The sequence below is a fragment of the Amblyomma americanum genome, chromosome 10 (assembly GCF_052857255.1).
Source record: "Amblyomma americanum isolate KBUSLIRL-KWMA chromosome 10, ASM5285725v1, whole genome shotgun sequence".
Taxonomy (NCBI): Eukaryota; Metazoa; Arthropoda; class Arachnida; order Ixodida; family Ixodidae; genus Amblyomma; species Amblyomma americanum.
The window spans coordinates 60,946,406-60,972,414 of record NC_135506.1 but is presented as its reverse complement, the minus strand read 5'-3'; the positions used below and the strand labels follow the sequence as shown (position 1 = coordinate 60,972,414).

Here is a 26,009-nt window from a genome sequence, read left to right as displayed (position 1 = left end):
AGTCTCCCTGCTCAGTTGTTTTATGTAACTTGCCAAGGTGGGAAGAAAGGAAATGTTAATTGAAACTGATCTAATATATTTATTACTCGCTTTTATGCAAGACACATTACATATATATGCATTGAGTAAAGCAGAAATTTGGGCAAGTTGGTACGTATCCATTTTGAAACAGCGCAACAAAGACGGGACGTGGAAACTGAGGTGTAAAGACAAACATGCGCTGACTAACAACTGGGTTTATTGAAAAAAACACACAAAATATATACAGAGTTAGGAAAGATTAATCGCCACCATAGTCAACTCATGCCACATGTGACGCCAGATATCCAATCTCCCCTTCGGAAAGGGCGACCGATGGGCAACTAATGCACGTTGCGCCTTTCTCACGTATAAGAAAAGCTTCAAAAACTTCTCGCGTCATCTTATCACAATGGCGAAACACGATATTGGTGTTCTTATAGTCGGGGGTACATTTGCATTTCTTGCAACGGAAGAAAAACAGAAGGAGACCCTCTCACTAAAGGTGCATTCCGTTGCAAGAAATGCAAATGTACCCCCGACTATAAGAACACCAATATCGTGTTTCGCCATTGTGATAAGATGACGCGAGAAGTTTTTGAAGCTTTTCTTATATGTGAGAAAGGCGCAACGTGCATTAGTTGCCCATCGGTCGCCCTTTCCGAAGGGGAGATTGGATATCTGGCGTCACATGTGGCATGAGTTGACTATGGTGGCGATTAATCTTTCCTAACTCTGTATATATTTTGTGTGTTTTTTTCAATAAACCCAGTTGTTAGTCAGCGCATGTTTGTCTTTACACCTCAGTTTCCACGTCCCGTCTTTGTTGCGCTGTTTCAAAATACATATATATGCAGTAAGTTGCTACAATTCAGCTGTCATTCCCATCCTTCTCATTAGAAAAACTCTCTTCATGCCTGTCAAGCCACTCACAAGCTAGAAGGCTGTGCTTGCTACAGATTGCAAGGTGATTAAAAAAAATCAAATCAAAATCTCTGTCATGTCTGTTTCGCAGTGTTCCAGACAGGCATGGTGGGCTACGTGGAGTCGCTGACAGATCCGTCGTACTGTCGCCAGATTCTTGTGCTAACCTATCCACTGATTGGCAACTATGGGGTTCCTGATGCTGCCGAAAAGGACGTACACGGCATTCCAGTCAACTTCGAGTCGCACAGGATCTGGGCAGCTGGCTTGGTTGTTGGCGAGTGCGTCGACAAGTACAGCCACTGGAGTGCTCGCCAGTCGCTCTCAGACTGGCTTTCTGCAGGCGCCGTGCCATGCATATCAGGTGAGAAAGCTGCCGAACTTTGGTGCTGCATTTGTGTAAACAGTATTGTTACGCGGCCCGAAGTCTAGGAAGGCACAAGGGCAACCGGAGCACAGGGCACAGATCACAGCGAACACTGAGCGGATCGCACGCACACACCGGACACTTCCTCCATGTCGTGTTTACGAAGATTATCCGTTGCACGGCCCCCCGGTCTGAAAGGCACCGTCCAGGTGTACATCAGGGCGGCGAAGGGGGCTGTGAGACATAAGATTTGAGTCTGGAAACGTGATGCTGAGAGGACGTGGCACCAGGGAAGGCTAGAGTGATCTCGTAGGTTACTGCGGTGACTTGGCACAGGACACAGTACGGGCCGATATAGCGGGACAGAAGTTTTTCAGAGAGCCCCATGCGGCGAGATGGCGACCAAAGCAGGACAAGGGAGCCAGTTGAGGAGCCATGACCACTAAGGGAGCAGTAGGAGTAGTTCGTGACTCGCCGGGTGGAGCCATGACGGTAGCAGGCCCGGCCTGGCGACCGCTTCGAAGCTGCGTGGCGGGGAGATCGTCTGCCCTGCACCTCCACCAAAGATGTTATGTGGCCCGAAGTCTAGGAAGGCACAAGGACGACCGGAGCACAGGGCACAGATCACAGCGAACACCGAGCGGATCGCGCGCACACACCGGAAACTTCCTCCACGTTGTCTTTACAAAGATTACCCGTTGTAGTATCTTGCTGTGCTACCATTGCAGTCTGAGACAAATCAGCACTGCTTCTTAAAGGCCAGCTCTAGAGGATTTTCTCACATTTTACATCAAGAGCTCATATACATTTGTTATACAGAGTGCTGTTGGGGAGTTCACTCTACAACTGGCTTCGCGCGGATGCTTTGAGTTGATTTTGAGTGCCAAGGTGGGCAGTTGCTAGCCAGGCAGTGGGAACCTGTTTGTCTCGCACCGTCAGTAGTGCCTGGAACCAGCAGCTTGGTCGGTTGTAGCATTGCAGTAGTGATCCTGTGCTTACATCGACTGTGCCGGAGGTGGTGAAAATGGTTATGGCTTTTGTTCTGGCATCACGTTTTCCATGCAACACTGCTGTGATGCGGGGGAGCCACCCTAGCTGACGTTTTACCTGTGGTTGCAGGACGTTTGACCTGCCAGTGCTGTGCAAGGTAGGCAGTCTAACAGACCTTTGGCGCTCGGTTTGTTGCAGCTGCTGAAATCGCTGTGAGCGGCACGAAAACGATTCTAAAGCTTCTGGAAAGGTTCCTCCCAGCCATTATCCTTTCACTGACTAAATTGCACCTCTCCTGCATGAGTTACTAGCGAAATTTTGTATTGTGAGTTTCGGCTAAATCGAACTATTTCACGACTTTTTTTACCTGTTCACTATAACGAGGTTTGGCTATAGATATTTCTGCCGTCGTTTGTACGAATCATGAGTCTGATGGTATGCAGACATGCTGCTGGAAAATGTACGCCAGATATTTGATGCCACTATCTTCAATGCTTGATTGCAGATTCTTTTTCATCTGCTCCCTGCCTTCACTCTGATGCTTGCATGCCATGAAAGCCTTTGCAGTTATTGTCTTGAGCATGATTTTGTGTTAATAGCCTGCTTTAATAGGGTAGGCTGCCCTTAAGGTCTCTGGCATGAAATCAATCTTTTAGGCAGAAGCTGATACTTAAACATGATGGAAAGGATCGTCACATACTTGCAAGTTGATTGCAAGCGCACCTTGTTTTCAAAAGTTTTTGCAGGGACACCTTAGGTGTACGAGTACGGCCCAGTGCTCACAACTTGCAGACGACGACTGGGCCCTAGTTGGGACATTTTTACACTTGAAGAAACTTCTGTTCACTTAAGAAAGAACATTGAGAAAGAATAAATTTTTATTCTCATTCAAAATCATCTGTTTGATGGCTTAGTTGGCATTCATTTCGCAGCAAAAGGTGCATTTTATTGCAGAAAAATTTTGAGTTTAAATTGGGATATTTGCAACGATGAGGATGTCGAGAGCATTAGCAACTCTGTGATCACTGGCTGGAAGTGGATGGTGATGCAGTCTAGCCTCAGAGATCCACATGAAAAGTATCGGAGTAATTGCAGTTTACTTGGGAAAACGGGCTGTTGCAGCAATGCCTGCATTTCATTTTTTCTTTGCCTTTTTTTTCACCTTATGAAAGCCTTGTCTTTAGTCAAAGTAACTTCCTCGCCGTCGGAATGAGGTTGTCTGTCGATACAGCCAGACTTCAGTTAGCCCTCAGCATCCCTTTATAGCTCTCAGCATCCCTTTAAAACACCCATGGAAATTGTGCAGACATTTCACAAGTGTTTGGGTACAAGAGGTGCTTTCATGAATCGAAAGCACTCTGTTTCAATTTGTAAACCTTGGCATATGGTGTGGACAAAAAAGAATGATGTTCCGACTTGCAAACACTATTGTGCATGGGCTTATTGCCAGCGGGTTGTCTCAAGTGAACACCTTTGCCTTGCAGGTATCGACACTCGGGAACTGACCAAGAAGATTCGGGAGAAGGGCACCATGCTGGGAAAGGTGAGACACGCTTTCTTTCATATAAGCTTAGCTGTTCTGCCCATCAAGGTGCACATTGAATTCCCAGCCTTGATCACTTGATCTTGACAAAGGTTAAATGTATGAACATTTTAGCTCACACAACAACTGTGATATGAATAATTACAGTAGAAACTCGGTGATATGAATCTCACAGGGTCATGAAAAGTAACGTATTTACTTGCATAGTTTTGCGCACAAGCTTTCTACCTGGATTTTTTTAATGAAAACTTTTACTTGCATATCTTGTGCTCTTTGCTACGCCAGGCCACCAGCGTATACACGGGTGCGCGCAAGGCAGGCTTGGGAAAATAGGTGCGGTCACGTCGCCATGTGCAGTTGCGAAAGGTGCGAGTGGCAAGGGCAAGAACTGTGCGTTACCCGGCTCGCTCACGCTGGCGGTTGCTTTTCTGAACGAACAGTTGCGCATGCACTCGAATCCAAAAGCACCAAACCGTTTGCTGTTCGGTTTGCCGCTAGTCAGCTGGGCCGCACACGAGGGCGTCGTTTTATCGCCTGTTATCTCCTTTCCTCCCAGTGCTGGCTTCGTGGATGTATAGTTGCACGTTTATTGCTTTGAGCGGGACACATGCTGCCATGCCATTCTGCACGGGGAACTACATAACGTGGGCCGGTGCAGGAGGGTGTGCCTCTCATATTTGAAGTCTGCTTTTTTTTTTTTTTTGCTCAGCGAGGGGTGCGAGACAAGGTCAACTTACAGGCGGCAGTATACAGTATATATTGCGCGTTGTGACCTTTGTAAAATTTTTTTCAGATGTGTTCAGAAAATTTTTGTGCAATTTGCGCGCACCTTTTTGGAGCCTTAATTTAACGGAAAAAAAGTGTTGCAAATTATGCAAATTACACAAGTAAATGCGGTATTCGTATCATCCGAAATTCTTATTGTCTAAAATGAACAAAATCCATTTGCAGAAGCACGAGAGATGCATTCACACAGATCTGTTTACTGCAGACAGGATTTATTTGTGACCACGTGCCACTATTCACTGTTTTCAGTGCATACCGCACAACTAGCAATGATGGTGTTGGCAATGTGCCGGCAGCGCATAGTGCTTTAAAGTGAGGTTTTGGCTCGCACGTTCATATCATCCGCAGTGGTGCGGGTGAGTGTTCAGAGCATGCAAAATTCTGCACATTGTTTCAATTCTGCAATTCGTTTCAGCTGGCATCGCATCACTGAGATTCTATAGTAGCGTTCAGTGCCCTATTATTCTGGGAAGTTCTTTGTTGGGCTTCTATTGAAAAACTCTATGATGCTAGGAGTTTTTGTTCTGTATTAAGTTTCGGGCTAGGCCATTTTAAACTGAAAAGCGCCATTTTTATTTTTAGAGCACGATTCATTTGGGCAGATCAGTTTGTAATGGCACATTTGAATTGCAAGTCTTAAAGAGGTTCTGATTGAGAATTTAAATTTTTTAGACTTGAAAACAGGCTACATTGACATTAAACTTGTCCTTGCCACATTATTCTTTACTTGCCGCTGGTATTCAAGGGTAGTTTGCTGGACCAAAGTCGTCCACTGGTGTGCCTTTTGTGTCCTCATTGTTGTTGTTTAGCAGCCCATTGTTAGGCTTGTTGGTCACCTCCTGTTTTGTTTTTCATGTTTTTTCTCGGTTAAGTCTCCAACACTGATCTAATTTCAATTCGACTCTGGGTGCGGAGTTTGCTGACCTTTCCGCGAACTCGTTGGTCTTATGTTCGCAAGGAGGGCCGCTCCAGAGGGGTCGGAAGTCGCCAACAAAGGGGCCCGTCCCTGCCTCCCCTTCGTGCGGCGGACGTCCTCGTTTACGCCGTGCCGTCATGGGCATGACCCACCGGGAAAAACGCTAACCATGTACAGCTGTCGACATGTGTTCGTTGTCAAGGGGTTAAGGAGGTTTCGGGAATGCACGAGATATGGCTGAGTATTAGCCGAGTGACCGGAAACTGACTATTCTCGTAACGACTGTCTTCTTTTCCTGCGGTGTGTTCTGTAAACAACTTTAGGGATCGTCTCATATGTTTGTCGCGTGTGCGAAAGAGATAGGAAAGTGGTAACAGCTGGGCCGTGGGAGAGGGCGGTCGCGTTTGGCTGTTTGTGTATTTGATTGCAACCTCTCCTTTCCCAAATGTTTAATGAGCACTCTTTCCCCAATCTGTGATTAGTTGGCGGAAGCCTTATTTTCCTTTCCCTAACCACTGATTGGTGAGGTGAGTCGCTTGTAATCTTATTGGTTGCTGTCCCCGCTAAGGGCGGTGACAAAGGGTTTAAAAACAAGTGCTCTGGGTTGAACGAGGGCTGAATTCGTCTGATCAACGGTTTAGTCATGTAAATAGTTTTCTCCTTGCTTTATTTCTTCTTGTTTTATTTATGTTGTAAATAAATAGTTAACCTTCTCCTTTCTTCGAGTAACGTGAATGTTTGGGAGTTAGAACCACCGGGTCATCAAGAAACCCCGATTTCATCATCAACAAGGTGTTTCCTCTCATCACCACCTGAAGGGGGAAACTCAACTCTGGACATCTAGTTAAACTAGTTGGCAGCTTTATGTTGAAAATGCAAAACAAATGCATCAGTATAATTGTCTAGCTTTGTTCTGTGGAATGGGGCATGCGGACGAGACATTGACCATGACGGCACAGACAGCAGCGCAAAACACGGGAACAAGGCTGGTGCAGGTAGTACTGTGAAATGTTAGTCAATAAGAGTTTTAAAACAAAAACTATGCATTTATTTCATTGGCTTAAACTTTGGTGCAGCGTGAAACCTCTTGCTTGAAGGAAATTTTCTCTATGCTTCTTATGCTTGTTCTTCTTCTTCATTCACATAATTTCAGATTGTAATAGGAGACACAGATCCTTCTTCATTGAAATTTGAAAACCCGAACACACTGAACCTCGTCAAGGAAGTATCCCTCAAGGTGAGTTGATAAATGACTTGGGTGTAGCAGGCTATGCCAGCTTTCCCGTGGTTTGTGGACCTTGTGGCAGTGTGGCTGCCGCTGTGACCTTTTGAACTAGGGCAAATTGTTGCTTGTAAACTTTCCATGCAGGTCAGTCGGTTCGTCATATTGGAAGTGCCCCTTTTTTGTTTTGGTTTTCTGGCATTGTACACAAATGCTTATGTCCCAAGGGGAATTGACGCAGTTGTAGTTTTTGCTAAAACCAGATCTTTGCAGCGTGATATAGCTGATGTTCAGGATTTGAAAGGTGTCACTGGTATGACCTCTATGAAGTTTATAAAATGTTGAAATGGAAAAGTGGTTTGTTTTAAGTGTGTGCTATGTCTTTTCTTCCACGGGACGCCAACCTACCCTTTCATTTGGTTTATATTGTGACGAAGAAAACGAAGCACGCAGTGGCACGGGACGGAGGGCTCGTGCCACTGCCAGCTTCGTCGTCTTTGTCACAATATCCTACCTAAGGCACTCGTGATAGATGATGCGCTATACGGTGGAAACCTCTTTGAGGAAGCGCTGATTGCCGAGGCAGTTCTTCGCACTCCAGAGCAAATGAGAAGTGCTTGGGACCAAGTCTTGGTCACCACTCGATGGGATGCCAAGTTTTTGTTGAAGTGTGCAACAAGACATCGTCACGGAGCAACACAGCACATCTGGAAGAGCAGTGCCTTGAATCGCACGAAGCAGTTTTATTTTGTAGCTTCTGATTAGCAAATGAAGACGCTGAAAATGTGCCGACGTCTTCTGACTGCTCATTGAACGTTCCTGGGTCAGCTGTTTTGCTGATCATCTGTTGAAAACCACTTTCTGTTTCGTCTGCGGTCAACTGAACTCCGAAGCAGTGCAGTTGCCAAAGGTTGCATTAAAGGGAGACGCAGGTCTTGAAAAGTAACATTTGTTTTATTAAAGATATCAATGAAATTAGGTGTCTATATGTGTTTGTTCTTCCTATTTTCAAAAATATAATTAGTTTGAGTACACAGTAAAACCTTGTTAATACATTCCAGATTCATATGATTTCCCGGTTCGTACACTCAAAATCAAGAACATTAAAAATGTCCCATAGAGACAAACTATCTTTCCCGGTTAATATGTTCCCGGAAAACACGACTTCCCGGCTACTACGTTTAAGAAAATTGTGGTCGTATAATACATTTATTAACCTACCGCACATAACAAACATACGAGAGGGCCGAACGAGAAGGCACACGGCATGCTTTTTGTGACAATCACTTATCGTGGTGGCTTCTCTGCAATGCCTCGATGCAACGAGGCTAAGCAAGAAAAAAAAAAAACCGTTGACGGCCCGGATGCGTTAACGAATTCCCTTCTGCTCTAAAGACAGCGCAAGTGCAGGCTGAATTCAGCGAGCACTGGAATAGGTTCTGTTCAGCTCCTGTGCCAAGAAATGCCAATCGACATTTTTATAAACTGGAATTGTCAATAAATGTCTTTTTGCTTCATTCAGCAGTTACATTTCTCAAAATCGGGCGGTGTGGATGGTACGTTTTCCCGCAATAAAAAAACTCATCAACGATGTTTTACTGTATCTCAATTAGTTCCTATATTATAGAAAAATAACAACTGTAATTAAATTCTGAGGGATAGTTGCACTTTCTACAATTTTTGCTTTCGATTGAAATGGCGCTGTAGTCCAAAGAACTGCCATCTAGAGCTTTGCTAATTATATTGTTGAAGTACATCACCATATAAAATTGTTAAATTTTTGTCCAGACGCCATTATTATGTAGTATAGTTCGATGACATTATGGTTCACAAAATTTGAAATGTTTGACTCAGCGAAACAAAAACAGCATAGCTCCACAGTTCCTTCTGAATTCAATGGTATAAGATTAATTGAAATTGAACCATAAGAAACAATCAAAACTTCTGTAAGGCTAGTCTGTTGGCAAAAAACCCGAAGGTGAGAAAATCTCATTTGAAGTGTGCATGCCAGCAATTCAGAGCTCGTTGTAGAGGCCTGAAAAAGCAGCAGATTGCGGTCATCCCAAAAATATTTCACAGTAGTGAGTACTACCAGGTATTGGGGAAGAGGCCCAACTTTCAAACAAAACGAAGTAGGCGGCCATCGGGGACACTGTCGTGGGGAGCGACGGGTGCTAAGTCGAGCTGCATTTCGCCTCAAAATCGCCATTTCTGGGCTTCATAGGGTGATGTTTGAGTAGTTGGAGGTTGAATTTAGACCTTGAATTTTTTGAGGTAGGAACTTTAGAGTGTATCGATATGCCATTTTGCAAAATGGGATATGCCATTTTTGCAACACCGCCCGTCAAATTTTCACGAGTAGTAAAGAGGACTGACAGCTAAATATATAGGCTTATCTAGCCAAGGTCCCTGCAGCGTCAAACAAATGTGTTATCCTTCAACAATGTCCATAAGTGCCCCATTGCAGTCATGCTTGAAGTGTTCACTGAGGTCATTTCGGCTGCATGTTGCAGGCTCCCGTCATATACAACAAAGGAGGCAAGCCATCAATTACTGTTGTGGACTGTGGCATGAAGAACAACCAGCTACGCTGCCTCATCTCCAGGGGGGCCCGTGTCACTGTGGTGCCCTGGGACCACCCCGTCGACCCACGAGGTGAGTGATCCTCAGACACGGCTGCAGATCTTGCATGAGGTGATATATGTGTGATTGACTCTTTTGCTACATAGCTCATAGAAAGGGCGGTTACAATAGAGCAAACGTGCAACGTCTCGAAGGGGCGGACACCTGAGCTTCGCCATGAAGGAAGGAGATGAAAATGGAAGAAGGCACATGCACATACCACATGGGGCCTTGGGGCACGCTCATGTGGGCTCAATCCATTTTCTTGTGTTCAGCTCACCGACTCATCCACGTTGGCACAGGAGTTGAGAAAGCTGACCTGGATTTCCACTGAACAAAATGGGCCAGTTCATCTGTGTCCTGTGGCTTTGGCTACAACAGCAGGGCAGAGATGCTAGGTAGAGAGAGAGCAGATGAACATGTTAACCTGATTTACGCCATACCACTATGAGGTTCACAGGCTGCAAAAAAGCCTGTGCGTCCTCATGGCGGGATAGTTGCATGCAGTGGTGATCTGTCCAAGCAAATGATACATGTTGAATTTTAAATTGCTCAGACCTGGAATTCTTACTCAGACCGACTGTCAGGCAGTGACTCTGCGTTGCTGCAGCCTTTCATGAGTCATGGAAAAGGAAGGCTGTTAGCAAGCCTAAGTGTCGTTATATGGGTTGTTAGCTTTGTTTATAAATAAATGCTTTTAGTTCTGGTTTTTCTCTTGTGCAGAGTGTGACGGCCTTTTTGTGAGCAACGGTCCAGGCGACCCCACGCAGTGTGCTGCAACAGTGAAGATGCTGCGAGCTTTTCTCGACTGTGCCGATCCTGCCAAGCTGAAGCCAGTCTTTGGCATCTGCCTGGGGCACCAGCTCATGTGCCTTGCCATCGGGGCCACCACTTACAAGATGAAGTGCGTGTGATCATCACTCATTGAGCATTCATTTCACTTTTGCAATTAGCTTCACAATCATGCACTTTGCAACTATTTGGCATCGGCCTGGAGCACCAGCTCATGTGCCTTGCCATCGGGGCCACCACTTACAAGATGAAGTGCGTGTGATCGTCACTCATTGTGCATTCGTTTCCCTTTTGCAATTAGCTTAACAATCATGCACTTTGCAACTATTTGGCATCTGCCTGGGGCACCAGCTCATGTGCCTTGCCATCGGGGCCACCACTTACAAGATGAAGTGCGTGTGATCGTCACTCATTGTGCATTCATTTCCCTTTTGCAATTAGCTTCACAATCATGCACTTTACAACTATTTGGCATCTGCCTGGGGCACCAGCTCATGTGCCTTGCCGTCGGGGCCACCACTTACAAGATGAAGTGCGTGTGATCATCACTCATTGAGCATTTGTTTCCCTTTTGCAATTAGCTTCACAATCATGCACTTTACAACTATTTGGCATCTGCCTGGGGCACCAGCTCATGTGCCTTGCCGTCGGGGCCACCACTTACAAGATGAAGTGCGTGTGATCATCAATCATTGAGCATTTGTTTCCCTTTTGCAATTAGCTTCACAATCATGCACTTTACAACTATTTGGCATCTGCCTGGGGCACCAGCTCATGTGCCTTGCCGTCGGGGCCACCACTTACAAGATGAAGTGCGTGTGATCATCACTCATTGAGCATTTGTTTCCCTTTTGCAATTAGCTTCACAATCATGCACTTTACAACTATTTGGCATCTGCCTGAGGCACCAGCTCATGTGCCTTGCCGTCGGGGCCACCACTTACAAGATGAAGTGCGTGTGATCATCACTCATTGAGCATTTGTTTCCCTTTTGCAATTAGCTTCACAATCATGCACTTTACAACTATTTGGCATCTGCCTGGGGCACCAGCTTATGTGCCTTGCCATCGGGGCCAGCACTTACAAGATGAAGTGCATGTGATCATCACTCATTGAGCATTTGTTTCCCTTTTGCAATTAGCTTCACAATCATGCACTTTACAACTATTTGGCATCTGCCTGGGGCACCAGCTCATGTGCCTTGCCGTCGGGGCCACCACTTACAAGATGAAGTGTATGTGATCATCACTCATTGAGCATTTGTTTCCCTTTTGCAATTAGCTTCACAATCATGCACTTTACAACTATTTGGCATCTGCCTGGGGCACCAGCTCATGTGCCTTGCCGTCGGGGCCACCACTTACAAGATGAAGTGCGTGTGATCATCACTCATTGAGCATTTGTTTCCCTTTTGCAATTAGCTTCACAATCATGCACTTTACAACTATTTGGCATCTGCCTGGGGCACCAGCTCATGTGCCTTGCCATCGGGGCCACCACTTACAAGATGAAGTGCATGTGATCATCACTCATTGAGCATTTGTTTCCCTTTTGCAATTAGCTTCACAATCATGCACTTTACAACTATTTGGCATCTGCCTGGGGCACCAGCTCATGTGCCTTGCCGTCGGGGCCACCACTTACAAGATGAAGTGCATGTGATCATCACTCATTGAGCATTTGTTTCCCTTTTGCAATTAGCTTCACAATCATGCACTTTACAACTATTTGGCATCTGCCTGGGGCACCAGCTCATGTGCCTTGCCGTCGGGGCCACCACTTACAAGATGAAGTGCGTGTGATCGTCACTCATTGTGCATTCATTTCCCTTTTGCAATTAGCTTCACAATCATGCACTTTACAACTATTTGGCATCTGCCTGGGGCACCAGCTCATGTGCCTTGCCATCGGGGCCACCACTTACAAGATGAAGTGCATGTGATCATCACTCATTGAGCATTTGTTTCCCTTTTGCAATTAGCTTCACAATCATGCACTTTACAACTATTTGGCATCTGCCTGGGGCACCAGCTCATGTGCCTTGCCGTCGGGGCCACCACTTACAAGATGAAGTGCATGTGATCATCACTCATTGAGCATTTGTTTCCCTTTTGCAATTAGCTTCACAATCATGCACTTTACAACTATTTGGCATCTGCCTGGGGCACCAGCTCATGTGCCTTGCCATCGGGGCCACCACTTACAAGATGAAGTGCATGTGATCATCACTCATTGAGCATTTGTTTCCCTTTTGCAATTAGCTTCACAATCATGCACTTTACAACTATTTGGCATCTACCTGGGGCACCAGCTCATGTGCCTTGCCATCGGGGCCACCACTTACAAGATGAAGTGCATGTGATCATCACTCATTGAGCATTTGTTTCCCTTTTGCAATTAGCTTCACAATCATGCACTTTACAACTATTTGGCATCTGCCTGGGGCACCAGCTCATGTGCCTTGCCGTCGGGGCCACCACTTACAAGATGAAGTGCATGTGATCATCACTCATTGAGCATTTGTTTCCCTTTTGCAATTAGCTTCACAATCATGCACTTTACAACTATTTGGCATCTACCTGGGGCACCAGCTCATGTGCCTTGCCATCGGGGCCACCACTTACAAGATGAAGTGCATGTGATCATCACTCATTGAGCATTTGTTTCCCTTTTGCAATTAGCTTCACAATCATGCACTTTACAACTATTTGGCATCTGCCTGGGGCACCAGCTCATGTGCCTTGCCATCGGGGCAAGGCACATGAGCAGTAACCTGCGTTGCTCAGTTTGCATTTCTAAATTCAGAATTGAAGCTGTTTAAAAAGGGAAATGGGTCCTAAAAAAATTGTTTTGGAATGCAGACATAGCTAGGAGGTTTTCAGGTGGATGTGGTTTTGAGTGCTGATTCAAAATATTCCATTTGATTTCATGTAAAGGTAGTGCTTATGCACTTAAGTGATATGTTATAGGGCGTTTTGCCGACAGCTTTTAATTTTGCTGCAAGGAACTTGTTAAAATGCATGCCATTGCTTTTTCTTGACATCAAGGAATGCAGCAAGGGTAAAGACATCTTAGTCGAAATCAAGAGGAAGAAATGGGCATGGGCAGGGCATGGGCAGGGCTTGGACAGGGCATGGGCAGGGCATGGGCAGGGCAGAGCTGGTGCTTAAGGGCAACGGAGCGGATTCCAAGAGACGGCAAGCGTGGCAGGGGGCGGCAGAATGTTAAGTGGGCTGATGAAATTAAGAAGTTTGCAGGGACGCAGTGGCCGTAGCTCGCAAAGGCCAGGGTTAATTGGAGAGACATTGGAGCGGCTTTCGCCCTGCAGCGAGCATAGTTAAGCTGATTATGATGATGGTATTATCGTGCCTATCATGCAACTTCAATTGTAGAGTTTTGAAGTTGCCGCTCCAGAAACAGAAGTGCAAACTTCCTGTTTTTGAAGTGGCACCTTCAAAACCCGATACTACTCAGTATGATGATGTTACCGTTATTGCATTCCGTGATGTCATGAAAAAGCAACGACATGCATATTACAGTCGAATCTCGGTGATACGACTCTCACGGGGTCGCAAAAAATTTGTCTCCGTAATTTCGTGTCACCGAAACGAACAAAATTCATATGCAGAAGCACAGAAAATGCATGCGCATAGATCTGTTTGCGACTGACAGGATTTATTCATGGCCATGTGGCCACGCTACTCGCGGTGCGTACGACACGATTAGCGATCGCGATTTCGGCGATGTGAGGGCCGCGCACCGCCGATCTCTGCTCGCGGTGCGTACCGTGCGATTAGCGATCGCGATTTTGGTGATGTGAGGGCCTCACATCGTCGTTCATTGCTCGTGGTCTGTACTGCGCGATTAGGGATCGCGATTTCGGCGATGTGAGGGCCGCGCACCTCCGCTCACTGCTCGCGGTGCGTACCGTGCAATTAGCGATGGCGGTTTCGGCGATGTGAGGGCCGCGTACCGTCGTTCACTGCTCGCGGTGCGCATCGCACGATTAGCGATCGCGACATCTGCTATGTGTGGGCAGCGCTTAGTGCTCGAGGGTCTGATATCACGGCTCATGTGTTCGTATAATCTGATGTGGCGCAGAAAAGAGCTCGGAACATCCAGAATTCCGCACGTTGGACATAAAGCACTTCGGCCGGGGAATTTTGCGAATTCGTATCATTGCGAAATTCGTATCAACCGTGTTCGTATTACCGAGATTCTACTGTAGCATGTTCTTTGCAGTAAAATTTCTTATGACATCAGCAAAAGACTTACCTAATATATTGTTTAAGCCCACAAGGACTTCTTTTACATTAAATAAATGGCATATTTGGAATCAGCATGCAAAAATAAATGTTCCCGGAAGATTTCGAAATTGTGACTTTGCAAATAAATTTTTTTTATAAAATGAGCTTCCCCCCATTAAGGTTTCATTTTGCTTAACTGCTAATAACAGTGTGCAAAAATTCTACATATCCTTGTTGAGAGTAGTAGGATGTCAGGGAGAGATGCAGTGAACTCCTTTTAGGGCAAACTTGAAGGAACCCCGAGAATTTGCTTATCTTACCAGAAGTGCCCTTAAAAATCTTATGTGAGCGTGCAAGATGTATTCAAGTTTGTCTCGAAGGAAGTCAACTATTTGAAGGGACCAGAAAATTTTTTCCTACTTGTTCCAAGTTCGCCTTAACAGAAGTGCCCCTAAAAAAGTTTGGGGAGCATGCTAGGTGTGTCCAAATGTGTGCTACATTAAAACAATGAATAAAATAAAAATAGTTCTGAGAGAGAGAGAGGACAGTTTCAAGTAGAGCATTTATTCCACTATACATGAAGTGAGCTAAAGAGTGGGTGCATGAAACAAGCTCACATTGTCCTATTTGAAAATCGCACTGGTCTAGTTTTTTTGGGTTTTTTTGTTTTTTTTTCTGCACTCCCTTCCACAGTAGCTGCAATTTGTTTTTTTTATTATTATTATAAGTATTATTATTTTTGATTTCTGTTCTGCTGTCTCTCTCTTCTCTCGCCCTTCTGCATTGTAGTCGTTTCCAACTCCACAAGCAGGCACACTATGTGCCTTTCCATAAGCTGCAGGCAAGGTGCACGTTGCAGTATCAGGCCATCTCTGCATAGCGATAGCGTGCATTGTGACGCTGGGTCATTTGAAAATGCGGCCGGGGAGTTTTTAAGCCACAAGTCAGCTTCGCATGCGCATGCCTTTTTAGCCTGTGGGAGGCAACACATGGCACACGCGTTACTCTCCCTGCACGGATTTATTCGTGAACAAATACACAGATTTGTTCATGTAACTTCTTAAAACGGGCATGAGTCGAGAAAGTACAAGTGAGACCCTGAAAGTGGTTTTTTCAGTCATATTGTGGACATATGAGGAACCTGCCGAAATCGCATAACTAATCCTCCGAGAGGGTTAGAATTTTTGAGAGCACAGCTCTTAGGCGCCCGTTCCTGGCTTCTGGGTCATTGGCGCAACCGTTTTAAGTAGCAGAGCGAAAGGCCATGGGAAGGTCCTGGAGGGTTGCTAGCACGTAAGGGAAGATCTCGCTGGGTGGCTAATATGTAATACGCCACCTGCCGGCGGTAGTAGGTGGCGTGTGAAGAGCTGTGCACAAACTTTGCATTACTTACTACCTAATTCATTTATCAGTTTTCTTCTTTGCAATACTGACCTGTTTATCACAAAAGTTTTCAAAATTTGTTCTTGCTAGGTAAAAAATTCACTGTAGGCATTGAGTGAATTGAGTGCATTGCCTCCAGGTACGGCAACCGCGGCCACAACCAGCCCTGCCTGTTCAGTGATTCTGGCCGCTGCTGCATAACAACGCAGAATCACGGCTATGCCGTGGACTCTTCGACTCTTCCGCCCGAGTGGTCGCCTCTTTTTACCAATGCCAATGACCGCACGAACGAAGGTATTGTGCACAAGAAGCTGCCCTTCTTCAGGTTGGTGCTGTTGGATGAATCGGGGACCTCTATTTCTGAAGTTGGTGTCTAAGCGCCCTGTGTTTGCACGCTGTTGTCAAAGAGGGTAGGTTATAAGCGGCCCTTTGAGTGCACTGTGGTGCAGTTTTTTTGTTTGTTTTTTTTTTGTCAGAAAAACTGTACATATTGAAGCTTCTATTAGTGTTGAGCTGGTGCCAGAGCACAGACTTCAGGTGGAATATGAAGCTCCCCCATAGTATTACAAACAAACAAAGTAACAAGGAGCCCTGGCTGTGCAGCTGATTCAAAATAGTCAAATAGTCAAAACCTAATTGTTGTTTAAATGCTAAAGGATGGGCATGAAGTTTGTAGGAAATGGAGTGTAATTCAAATTAAGAACTCTGGGGAGCGGACTGGTTTGCATTCAAGGTACTTCTGATGCATTCAGGATGATAGTATTGGTTACTGAGGCGCATTGGAAGTGTTGAGGCAGCATGCCATGAAGTTTGAAAATAGTCAGTTTTCGGCATCTGAGTGAATTGTTTTTGCACCTGCGTTGTGTATTCAGGCCCACTGTGGCTTAGAAAAAAATATGATCAGCAAATAGCGGGAGGTGCAGCCAGTTAACTTGTGCATTCTGGTTCCATGAATGGCAGTTTCTCTTACGTTTCAGAGGTAAATATTAAAACCAGCTGTTGCACATGGTGTAAGCTGTACTCTGGTGTCGGTGCTTACGCAAAATCGTTCAATTTTTCAGCGTCCAGTTTCACCCAGAGCACATGGCTGGTCCTGCAGACTTGGAGTTTCTCTTTGATGTTTTCCTGGATTCTGTTAAGGACTCGATCACTGCCAAGGCTCCGTAAGTGCAGTGCAGGGTAGTTGCATGAGTGCTCACTGTGTCATTCTGGACTTGTCGCAGTCTGGACAAAGCTGTTTGGAACATGCATAAAATCACTTTGTTGCAGCTGTTTGTGTTTGCTGTTTGTTGAGACAGGGAACCAGTCAGAAATGCATGCCTCTATAGATTTGAGCTTGCATGGAGACATCTTTCAACAGCAGCAAGCTTGTTTAGCAACTTGTTTGCATGTGCGTTTTAGGTCATAGTATCGGTGAAATGGGTGGGAACAGCACAGTTCTTGTGGAGTCTGGGATTAGCAAAAAATGTGTTTATAGCATTTTTTTGAAACAGGTCAGTGCTAGAAAAGACGAACACAAGGCGAAAGAACGACGACACGACAGAGATGAGCGCTCACCAAGTTTTACTAATGTGTTTATAGAGCTGCCATCACCAATAGAGTTAATTTCAGTGCTTGCAGTGTTGTAAATAACATTTAGTTATTTGCTGTGATTCACCTAGCTTTGTGTTAATGGTGTCACCCTTTTGTTTCTAAACAGAACTGGGGTCTTGGTGCATTGTAGTCAGGTTTAGTTGCTGTGCCATTACTGAATTATTGGCACAATAATTGGAGTCATCAAATGGCTGTTCTTGGGTTGTGCAGTATCTGCCTGTGAAACATTCCTTGTCTGCAGATTATTTCGACTGCTGAAGAGAGGGGCTTTTTACAGCCCCAGTAGTGACCAGGAAGCGACGGCGGGTCTTCAATGTTTGATTGCTTCAAATCCTTATGCGCCCCTTGATTGCAATGTGTGCGCGTATTTATCCTGGCAGCACCCCCATCGAGCAGCGCATTTCGGCCAAATTTGCGGCGCTCGCACCGCCGCCTACCCTTGCTTCCAAGCGGCCTCGCAAGGTCCTGATCCTCGGCTCTGGTGGGCTGTCCATTGGCCAGGCTGGAGAGTTTGACTACTCTGGCTCTCAGGTGGGGATGCGTCCTATGTAATTGAAAGTAGAGATCTCGTGTCTCTTGTTTGCAGGGGATCTGCAGCACTTCACCATAGTCACTTCCCCCTTATCTTCCTGATGGTGTAGTCTGATGGCACACATCAGGGGTATGATGGTGCAGAAGTTGTCATAGCAGCGCCCTCTGGTAGTTACAGCTGAGGCTCATACTTACTCAGTTTTCTGCAGCAAAGATTGTGGGGTTTTAATAAGGAGGTAAATATGTTCTCCCCGCCTAACTGCGGCTGACGCCATTCAAAACTGCCCAGACCCCGCCCCGTGATCACAGTCGCTATGGAGCGCACATCGACCACGGCGGGACTAGCTCTGAGGGAAACAAAAGAATGTCACTCTGGCTGACACAAACAAGCGTTTATTGTTGGAACAACAATATTGCCAACTAGCAACAAAATACATTAAGGAATAGAGGTCGTCCGACTCGCCAGCACAGTCACGAGCAAATGTTCATCCACTCTAGGGCGAGGGAGAAAACTCCTGGGCTGGACGGGACAAGCTGGCGGGAGATTGTTCCCTCCATGAGGCCTTGCGCCGCTGGCGGAGCACTGCGCCGAACAGTCTGTGCGCGCCGAGCTCCCGAGCCGAAGAGAGATTCATCTCCCCGGCGCGTGCGCGCAGCAATCATGCCATGAGCTATGGAAATGCAGCGAGCCATGGGAAGAGAAATGATAGGTGTAACGTTAAGAGACCAGAAGCAGGGAGAGTAGGTGAGGGAACAAACGCGGGTTAATGGCGTCCTAGGTGAAATCATGCGAAACAAGTGGGCTTGGGCAGGGTGTGTAAAGCGAAGGCAAGTTAACCGCTGGTCCTAAAGGGTAACGGAGTGTATTTCAAGAGAAGTCAAGCATAGCAGTGGGCGGCAGAGAGTTAGGTGGGTGGATGAGATTAAGAAGTTTGTGGGATATGGTGGCCGCAGCTGGCAAAGGACAGAATTAATTGGAAAGACATGGGAGAGGCCTTTGCCCTGCAGTGGCCCTAGTCAGGCATATGATGATGATGTTGATATAGGTGTTGCCATATGCAGCCAATTTATGTAAGCAGACAGCAGTGATGTCAAAATTTTGTAGCGAAAGCTACATTGGCCACGAACTCGCAGTTTCGCGGTGCTCACAGTCCCATCGTGGTCGCATCGTACCATGTGACCAACCACATGACTGGTCACGTCACCAACCGCGTGACGAACCACGTGACCAGCCACGACGCCACCTCCTCGCCATCTGGCGTGACGTCAGAGGCTAACCAAGCTATGCCTTAGCTTTCGCTACGTATATCCTGGCATAGCTGAGCTATGCCACTGCCAATTTTTGTTAACACTGAACTCTGAGGCTAGGTTACATTGTTATTCTCTTTCAATAGTGATGACGAAGCCCTTTCTCGTCTTAACATCATGAGTGAATCAAATAGTGCAAAATAGTGTTCCGTATTTCAGTCCCATTCTCTTAGCTATAAATGTTTCTTTTGCTGCCAAACATTAACTTAGCCAGAAGAAGCCGAACAGGTATTTTCACTGAGAAAAAAAAAAAAGTTTGTAGTTGGCCTTGGTGCACCTTCAACCATCATTTTGGTGCCTCAGTCAGGCAAGGGGATCCTCGCCCAAATCGGAAACAATGATGTTGTATTCTCTTGCAGGCTATCAAGGCCTTGAAAGAAGAGAAGATCCAAACCATTCTGATCAACCCCAACATAGCAACGGTGCAGACATCGCCCGGTCTCGCAGACAAAGTGTACTTCCTACCCATCACACCATACTACGTGGGAGAAGTGATCAAGTCGGAGCGGCCCGACGGGGTCCTCCTGACGTTTGGTGGACAGACGGCGCTGAACTGCGGTGTAGAGCTGCAGAAGAATGGCACACTGGACCGCTACGGAGTGGCCGTGCTGGGCACGCCTATCGAGTCCATCATCAACTCCGAGGACCGCAAGCTCTTTGCCGAGCTGGTCGAGGAGATTGGCGAGCATGTCGTGCCCAACTGTGCTGTCTACACCATCGAAGAGGCAAGTTCTGACGCCTAGCTTTTGACACATTTCTTTTTTGAAATGAAAGCCTGCTTAAGGTCGACACCGAACTGTTATCAAAACAAGACATTGCCATAAAGCATTCTATCGGATTACAGCCATTCTTTGGTTTAGCAATTTATAACTGGGGTTGCAAGGCTGGGAAATCTAGCAGCACGCGATCATCCTATGACTGGCATACAAATTTTGCGACACTTAATTTGAGTTCTGAATGGAACCATTCGGGAAAGCTACCCACAGCCGCTGTGCTTGCGAGTGTGAAGGTCAGCACTGTTGACCTTGCTCGAAAATTGCAGCTGGTCGCATGTACCTTGCGACTCTGGTGTGGCCCTCCATTGTGCAAGGTATGGACAAACCGAATGCCGCCCGCCTCTTCAGTTTTAAAACTATGAGGAGGCCTTCTGCCATGTTTGGGCTTGAGACTGGAAGTTGTTGGCTGTAGGATTCTGAAAAAAAAAAAAATAATAATAATAATTGCAAAAGATGGGGATGGACTTATATATTTCAACAACAGAATTGGGCAATCTTACTACCTGACTGCTTCTCGGTCGCAGTGTACTGATTTTCATTTCTTCAAATCTTGGTTAATTCAAACTGCGTTGGCATCCCCATGTTGTTCAAATTAACAAGCTTTTGCTACTAATTTTAGAGAGCGTTAGTGAACCCAAGATGGCCAAATAATCATAAATTCTCCACTGCGGCATGCCTCCTAGCTCGCTGCTATTGCAGCTGTTGATTTTCTTCTTAAACATTCTAGGTCTGTTATGTGGACTGCCTTTTCTCGATTCCCGGTTTACCTTTTTTTTTTTTTTTTGCGGGACTTATCTGATTGCTACCTTTAGTTTGTAGAGCACTGACTGATACTGTCACTCGTTCCAGTTAGCATAGATAACAAGCATGAATGCGTAATTTTGTGATGAAGCAATGTACTTCACCCATTTAATGAAGGCAAATGGGTCTCCGCACAATGTGACTGTGCATAATCATTTTCCTGAAAATGGTCAGAAGCTGGGATCTGGAAGCAGTTCCCTTGTTTATTCTGTGTGTGCATACCAATTGCAGGCCATGGCGGCTGCCGAGAAGCTGGGTTTCCCCATCCTGGTGCGGGGCGCCTTCTGCCTGGGCGGCCTGGGCTCAGGCTTCGCCCACAACCCAGACGAGTTGCGCGTCCTGGTGGCACAGGCCCTCGTGCGCTCCAGCCAGGTCCTCCTCGACCGCAGCCTCAAAGGCTGGAAGGAGGTCGAGTACGAGGTGGTGCGCGACGCCTATGACAACTGCATCACGGTCAGTGTTTTTGAGTCACATTTGAGTCTTTTTTTTTTCTTTTTTTCAGCACCCTTTTATCTTAACAGTGTGTTAAAAAATTGCACGCAACATCTGCAACACTTGCCTGCACCCTCTCTACACACATGCGAATGCAGTTAGCTGCATGTGCTTGTATAGTAGGCCATCTTGGATACATTCCCGCTTCATATGATTTCCCGGTATGTACACTCAACATTTCAAACAATAAAATGTCACATAGAGTTGCACCATTTTGCTCCAGGTTAATAAGTTCCCAAATAATGCAGTTTCCCAATTGTGCTCACGATTTTGCCAAATACTGATCATATGATACATTGTGCAACCATCCAAATGCACACAAACATGAGAGGGGGCCGATCCTGGGAACATGCGACATCAGCAGAAGGTGAGCGATGCTCAGTGGCCAGGCAGCTTCACAGCTGTAGGCACGTGTGATGTGGTGAAGCATCCGAAAATAATGATGGTGACGAAGAGGTCCTACTCTTGCGATCGCTAGACTGTTTAAGTTGTGGTTTGTTTTGTGCTGAAGGCAACACAAATGCTCATGGATATCTGCAAGCACTGTGAAGCTCTTCAGATCTTGTGCCAACAAATGCTAACTGGTCTTTACAAGAAGTGAGCGGCAATAAATGTGTTTGTACTTCATACCCGTGCCACACTCTCTCAAAAAATGACAGTAAAAGCATAAGGTTCGAATTTTGTTAATGCCATTACTTTCGTAATTGGTGATGCACGTCCAGATCTATTGTCATTATACAAAAGTCGCTATGACGATAATGCTTGCAAGGCAGTCAGAAATTTTACCAGAATATAAACAGCGCAACTGAACAGAATATCTCGGCAATGTCATTCAAATGTAAAAATTATTTTACCGGCATTGCTGCTGTTCTTTCTAAACCAGTCGAAAAAGTGGGCAAACTCATGTATGAGTATGTATGTATGAGTAGAGCAGGCTGAATTTATTTTGTTTCCAAGTTCAGTTTATGCTAGTACTAACATTTGTTCATCACGTCCTCAGGGGATGATCTGTTATTGCAGTGCTACTGTCACTCAGCTCTGTCTTAGGGGGAAAGCTAAAATATTGGTAGCTATTGTGAAGTAGTGTTGCACCCCATGTGACTAATTCCATCAACTTTGCAGCTGTCCTTTTGTCAGGTAAGGCAAGGTATGCACTGGGGTATTCATATGGTTCACTTCCTGCATCTGTAAACAGTGCGCAATTCAAACAAGTTGTGCAGTGGCCTAGTGGTTGAGCATCCACCTCACAAGCAATAGGTATGGATTGAAATCCTGGTAATAGCGCCTGTTGGCAAATGGTTCTCTGATGAGTACCTCACGCAGTTTTAGTAACAAGTTTTGGGCTGAAAAATTTCCTGTGTAGTATAACTGGCTGTCTGTAAGAAATGTTCTTTTGGTTCAGATTGCAAATCATAAACTCGCAGGTGTGCAACATGGAGAACCTCGACCCATTGGGCATTCACACAGGCGAGTCCATTGTCGTAGCACCCAGCCAGACTCTGACCAATGAGGAGTACAACCGGCTCCGCACAACGGCCATCCGGGTTGTTCGACGCCTGGGCATTGTGGGAGAGTGCAATGTGCAGTATGCCCTGAGCCCCCACTCTTTTGAGGTACGTCATCTCATGAGGCACGCAGACCAAAATTTGTCCCATCTTCATGTTATGCCTTTCTACTGTGTCGAACCAGCTAGCCAGTAGCAATGCCCTCATGCAGTGTTAGTACACTTCTTGGAGAGAAGAGTCAGTGATAGGGGGGGGACCTGTGGAGAACTTTTTCATTTGCAGCCCCATGCTTCACATAGTGCTATCCTTGGGTTCTGTTCATTTTAACCTGCAGGCAGACCATACTGCGAGTCGCCCAAAGGCACCTGATACTGTGTGTAGCTTATTAACAGGCCTGCATGCAGTTAATCACTGAGGATGGGTGGCGTCTCTGTTGAGCTCTGCAATTGTTGAGATGATCACATTTACACAGGGTACCAGCAAAAAGGTAGTAGAATTCACAGCTTATTGTCCTTGAGTTTGGAGTTAGGAATGACAACTAGAAAGCACATTTGGCAGCTTACAGGTAGTGCGGTTCGTTCGGGTGTCCACAGAGATATGTGAGACAGTTACTGTGTCACTTCTTTCCACAAAAACCAATTTCCATTTTCAGCTTATAGGTGGGCGAGCTGCCAAGGCTGATCCTTGGCTGCTCATAACGTTGCTCCATGCCTGCGAACAGGACATGCATGGACGGTTCCACCGATACTGTCAGTTACACATATACAGCATAGCGTTTACTGTAAGCTCCCGGCCAGGCAAACAAAGTGCTGACATTTTTAGCACTAATTGGCACGTGCACTAGCCTGTGATCCCTTTCAAGAGTTTTTAAGCGCAGCCAGGGCAGAATTGCTGTTTGTTTCAGCACTGGTTCTGTTTTAGCAGTGGCTTCGTACACAAGCCAGTTCTTTATTGCCTAGAGACATTTCTCTAAAACCTCACTTAGTCTTTACCTTATTCCTTTTCTCACAACCACTGGACAGTACTACATAGTGGAGGTGAACGCCCGGCTCTCACGGAGCTCAGCGCTGGCAAGCAAAGCGACAGGCTACCCATTGGCCTACATCGCGGCCAAGTTGGCGCTGGGCATCTCACTGCCCTCACTGCGCAACACGGTCACCTGCCAGACGACGGCTTGCTTCGAACCCAGCTTGGATTACTGCGTCGTCAAGATCCCCCGTTGGGACCTGGGGAAGTTCCCACACGTCAGCAACAAGGCAAGCATCTCCACTTCGTTTCTCTGGATATCACTTTGATGCAGTCATGGAGCACAGATTTAGAGGATATACTTCTCTCTGCGACTTTGTGATACAGGTTTCTAGATAGCATTCTCTCCCGGCTCATTTTTCCGTGCACTTTGCTGACGAAGGCGTTTCGGAAATCAACTGTATGTTCATACTAGCATGAAGTTATTGTAGAAGCTATAATGAGATTAGATATTTCTGTTATCATCGGTGATTAGTTTGAAAGCGCTTTCCACTGCGGCTTCAGTGAGCCAGCAAGCCAGGAGCGAGCAGCGCGCTGTCACCCAGCAGGCTGCGCATTCGTGTCGCAGGCAAACATCGCATTTCCTTTGTTGCTGGCATGGTTGTATTGCATGCCATGAAATGTCTCCTAAGAGTCGTAGCAGCCACATTTCTGTCACATCTTCCAAATCATTGTTTTCGAGGCGCTTGTGGCGTACTTAGCGAGTAGGGACAGGAGCGCATGCACGCCTCTTTTAAAGGCACCTCTTCAACACCAAAAAGATTGCTGCATGCGGCCCGAGACCTAATCCTCGCAGAACGAAAATGGGCGCTTTTATAGCACACGAGGAAAAGAACTTTCATTAATTTTTGAAAACCAGAGAAGCGAACACACTTATTGCGGGAATGCATCATTTGTGTGAGATTTTCGATTAGTATATGACATCTGGATTATACAACGGTTTCGTGCGGTTTCCTAAAAGCCGTATAATCGAGGTTTTACTGTATTTCTAAGCATTCTTGTGATTGCAATGGTGACCAGTCTTTGTACTTGCCACATATATGTGATACATTATGTGACACATTTGGTCCCATCAGCATCAAGTGAATTGAAAGCCTCACCCTCAATTCAAGCTCCTTTCAATTTCAGGTTTTAACTATTGAGAATGGAGAGTAATTAAAAGGGGCAATCGAAACAGCTCTTACAATTTATTCTTATAGGGTTGGTAGAAATCATGCATCTGCAAAGTTTTAATTTTGTTTATTTTAATCTTACGCATGCTACAGCCGCATAATAGTCTAGACTTCATGAAGCACTTTCCAGGAAAGTTCATGTTCACTTTAGAGTCACGGATGTCTAAGTTTGGGTTTAAAGCATGCATGTGCCTTGGTATTACCATGTATTGTCTGTGGCTGGTGCTCTTCATGTATGCAAGCTTTAGAGCACCTGAATAAAAATTAAAATGAAAGGGTTTTTTATGTAGGTTTTCGGTTTTTCCTATTTGTGATTGAAACCAGCGGCTTTTCTCTGTTCCTCTTCCTTACAGCTTGGTCTCACTCGTAAGGTGCGAGCTGATGTACAGAGGCTCTCTTTTTATTCTCTACTCATGTATGCGGTCTCTCGTTGCCTGAATGTTGCCCGTTGGCAACACAGAGTGAGTAGGAATAAATGGAACTGAAGAGTGAATGCAAACATTTGAAGCCTTGGCCATCAATGCCATTCTTTTTCTTGCTAAATGGGATTTCATGTTTTCACTGATACCTATATCTTATCATGCCTGTATACTTAGTTCCACAGTTTTATTGTTGCCGTAGCAGCATGTCCTGTTAGTCAACGCTGCATTGCTTTGAAAGCAGAAAGCCTTCAGCTCACATTACCACGGGCAAATGTTGGGTGCCCCAAGGTGGCATTGCCAGACTTCACTGCTGCTGTTTGTGTCCTAGTTCTCTATTGGCTTAAATGTACGGGTGTGCAAATATTGAAATTTTCAAATATGACTCAAGTATTGTATATCTGTTCAGTATGGAAAAAAAAAATTTCAGTGAATCATAAACAGGCAAGGCTGTTACCACCATCTTTTTCAGAATAAGTTATGGTCTTTTGTGGCTGAAATAAACAAAACTAGATTTACTCAGCACCATGTACAAAAACAGAACGTGCACTGAAATGTGTACTATACTTGGTTAAA

At 45.7% G+C, this 26,009-nt stretch overlaps 1 protein-coding gene across 3 annotated transcripts in view; it reads left to right on the top strand.

Moving 5' to 3' along the window:
- r (carbamoyl-phosphate synthetase 2, aspartate transcarbamylase, and dihydroorotase rudimentary) overlaps window positions 1-26,009 on the top strand; it is a 101,128-nt gene that overhangs the window by 1,536 nt on the left and 73,583 nt on the right. For 2 of the 3 annotated variants that reach the window (XM_077641091.1, XM_077641090.1), the window contains exons 3-14: window positions 1,034-1,306; window positions 3,784-3,842; window positions 6,698-6,781; window positions 9,280-9,421; window positions 10,112-10,292; window positions 15,950-16,135; window positions 16,872-16,973; window positions 17,784-17,934; window positions 19,602-19,967; window positions 21,051-21,272; window positions 22,736-22,924; window positions 23,839-24,072. In XM_077641091.1, coding sequence (XP_077497217.1) covers window positions 1,034-1,306; window positions 3,784-3,842; window positions 6,698-6,781; window positions 9,280-9,421; window positions 10,112-10,292; window positions 15,950-16,135; window positions 16,872-16,973; window positions 17,784-17,934; window positions 19,602-19,967; window positions 21,051-21,272; window positions 22,736-22,924; window positions 23,839-24,072 — 2,189 coding nt within the window. Of the gene's footprint in view, window positions 1-1,033; window positions 1,307-3,783; window positions 3,843-6,697; window positions 6,782-9,279; window positions 9,422-10,111; window positions 10,293-12,333; window positions 12,393-15,949; window positions 16,136-16,871; window positions 16,974-17,783; window positions 17,935-19,601; window positions 19,968-21,050; window positions 21,273-22,735; window positions 22,925-23,838; window positions 24,073-26,009 lie in introns of those variants that run through there. The other variant, XM_077641092.1, reaches the window with a different exon arrangement.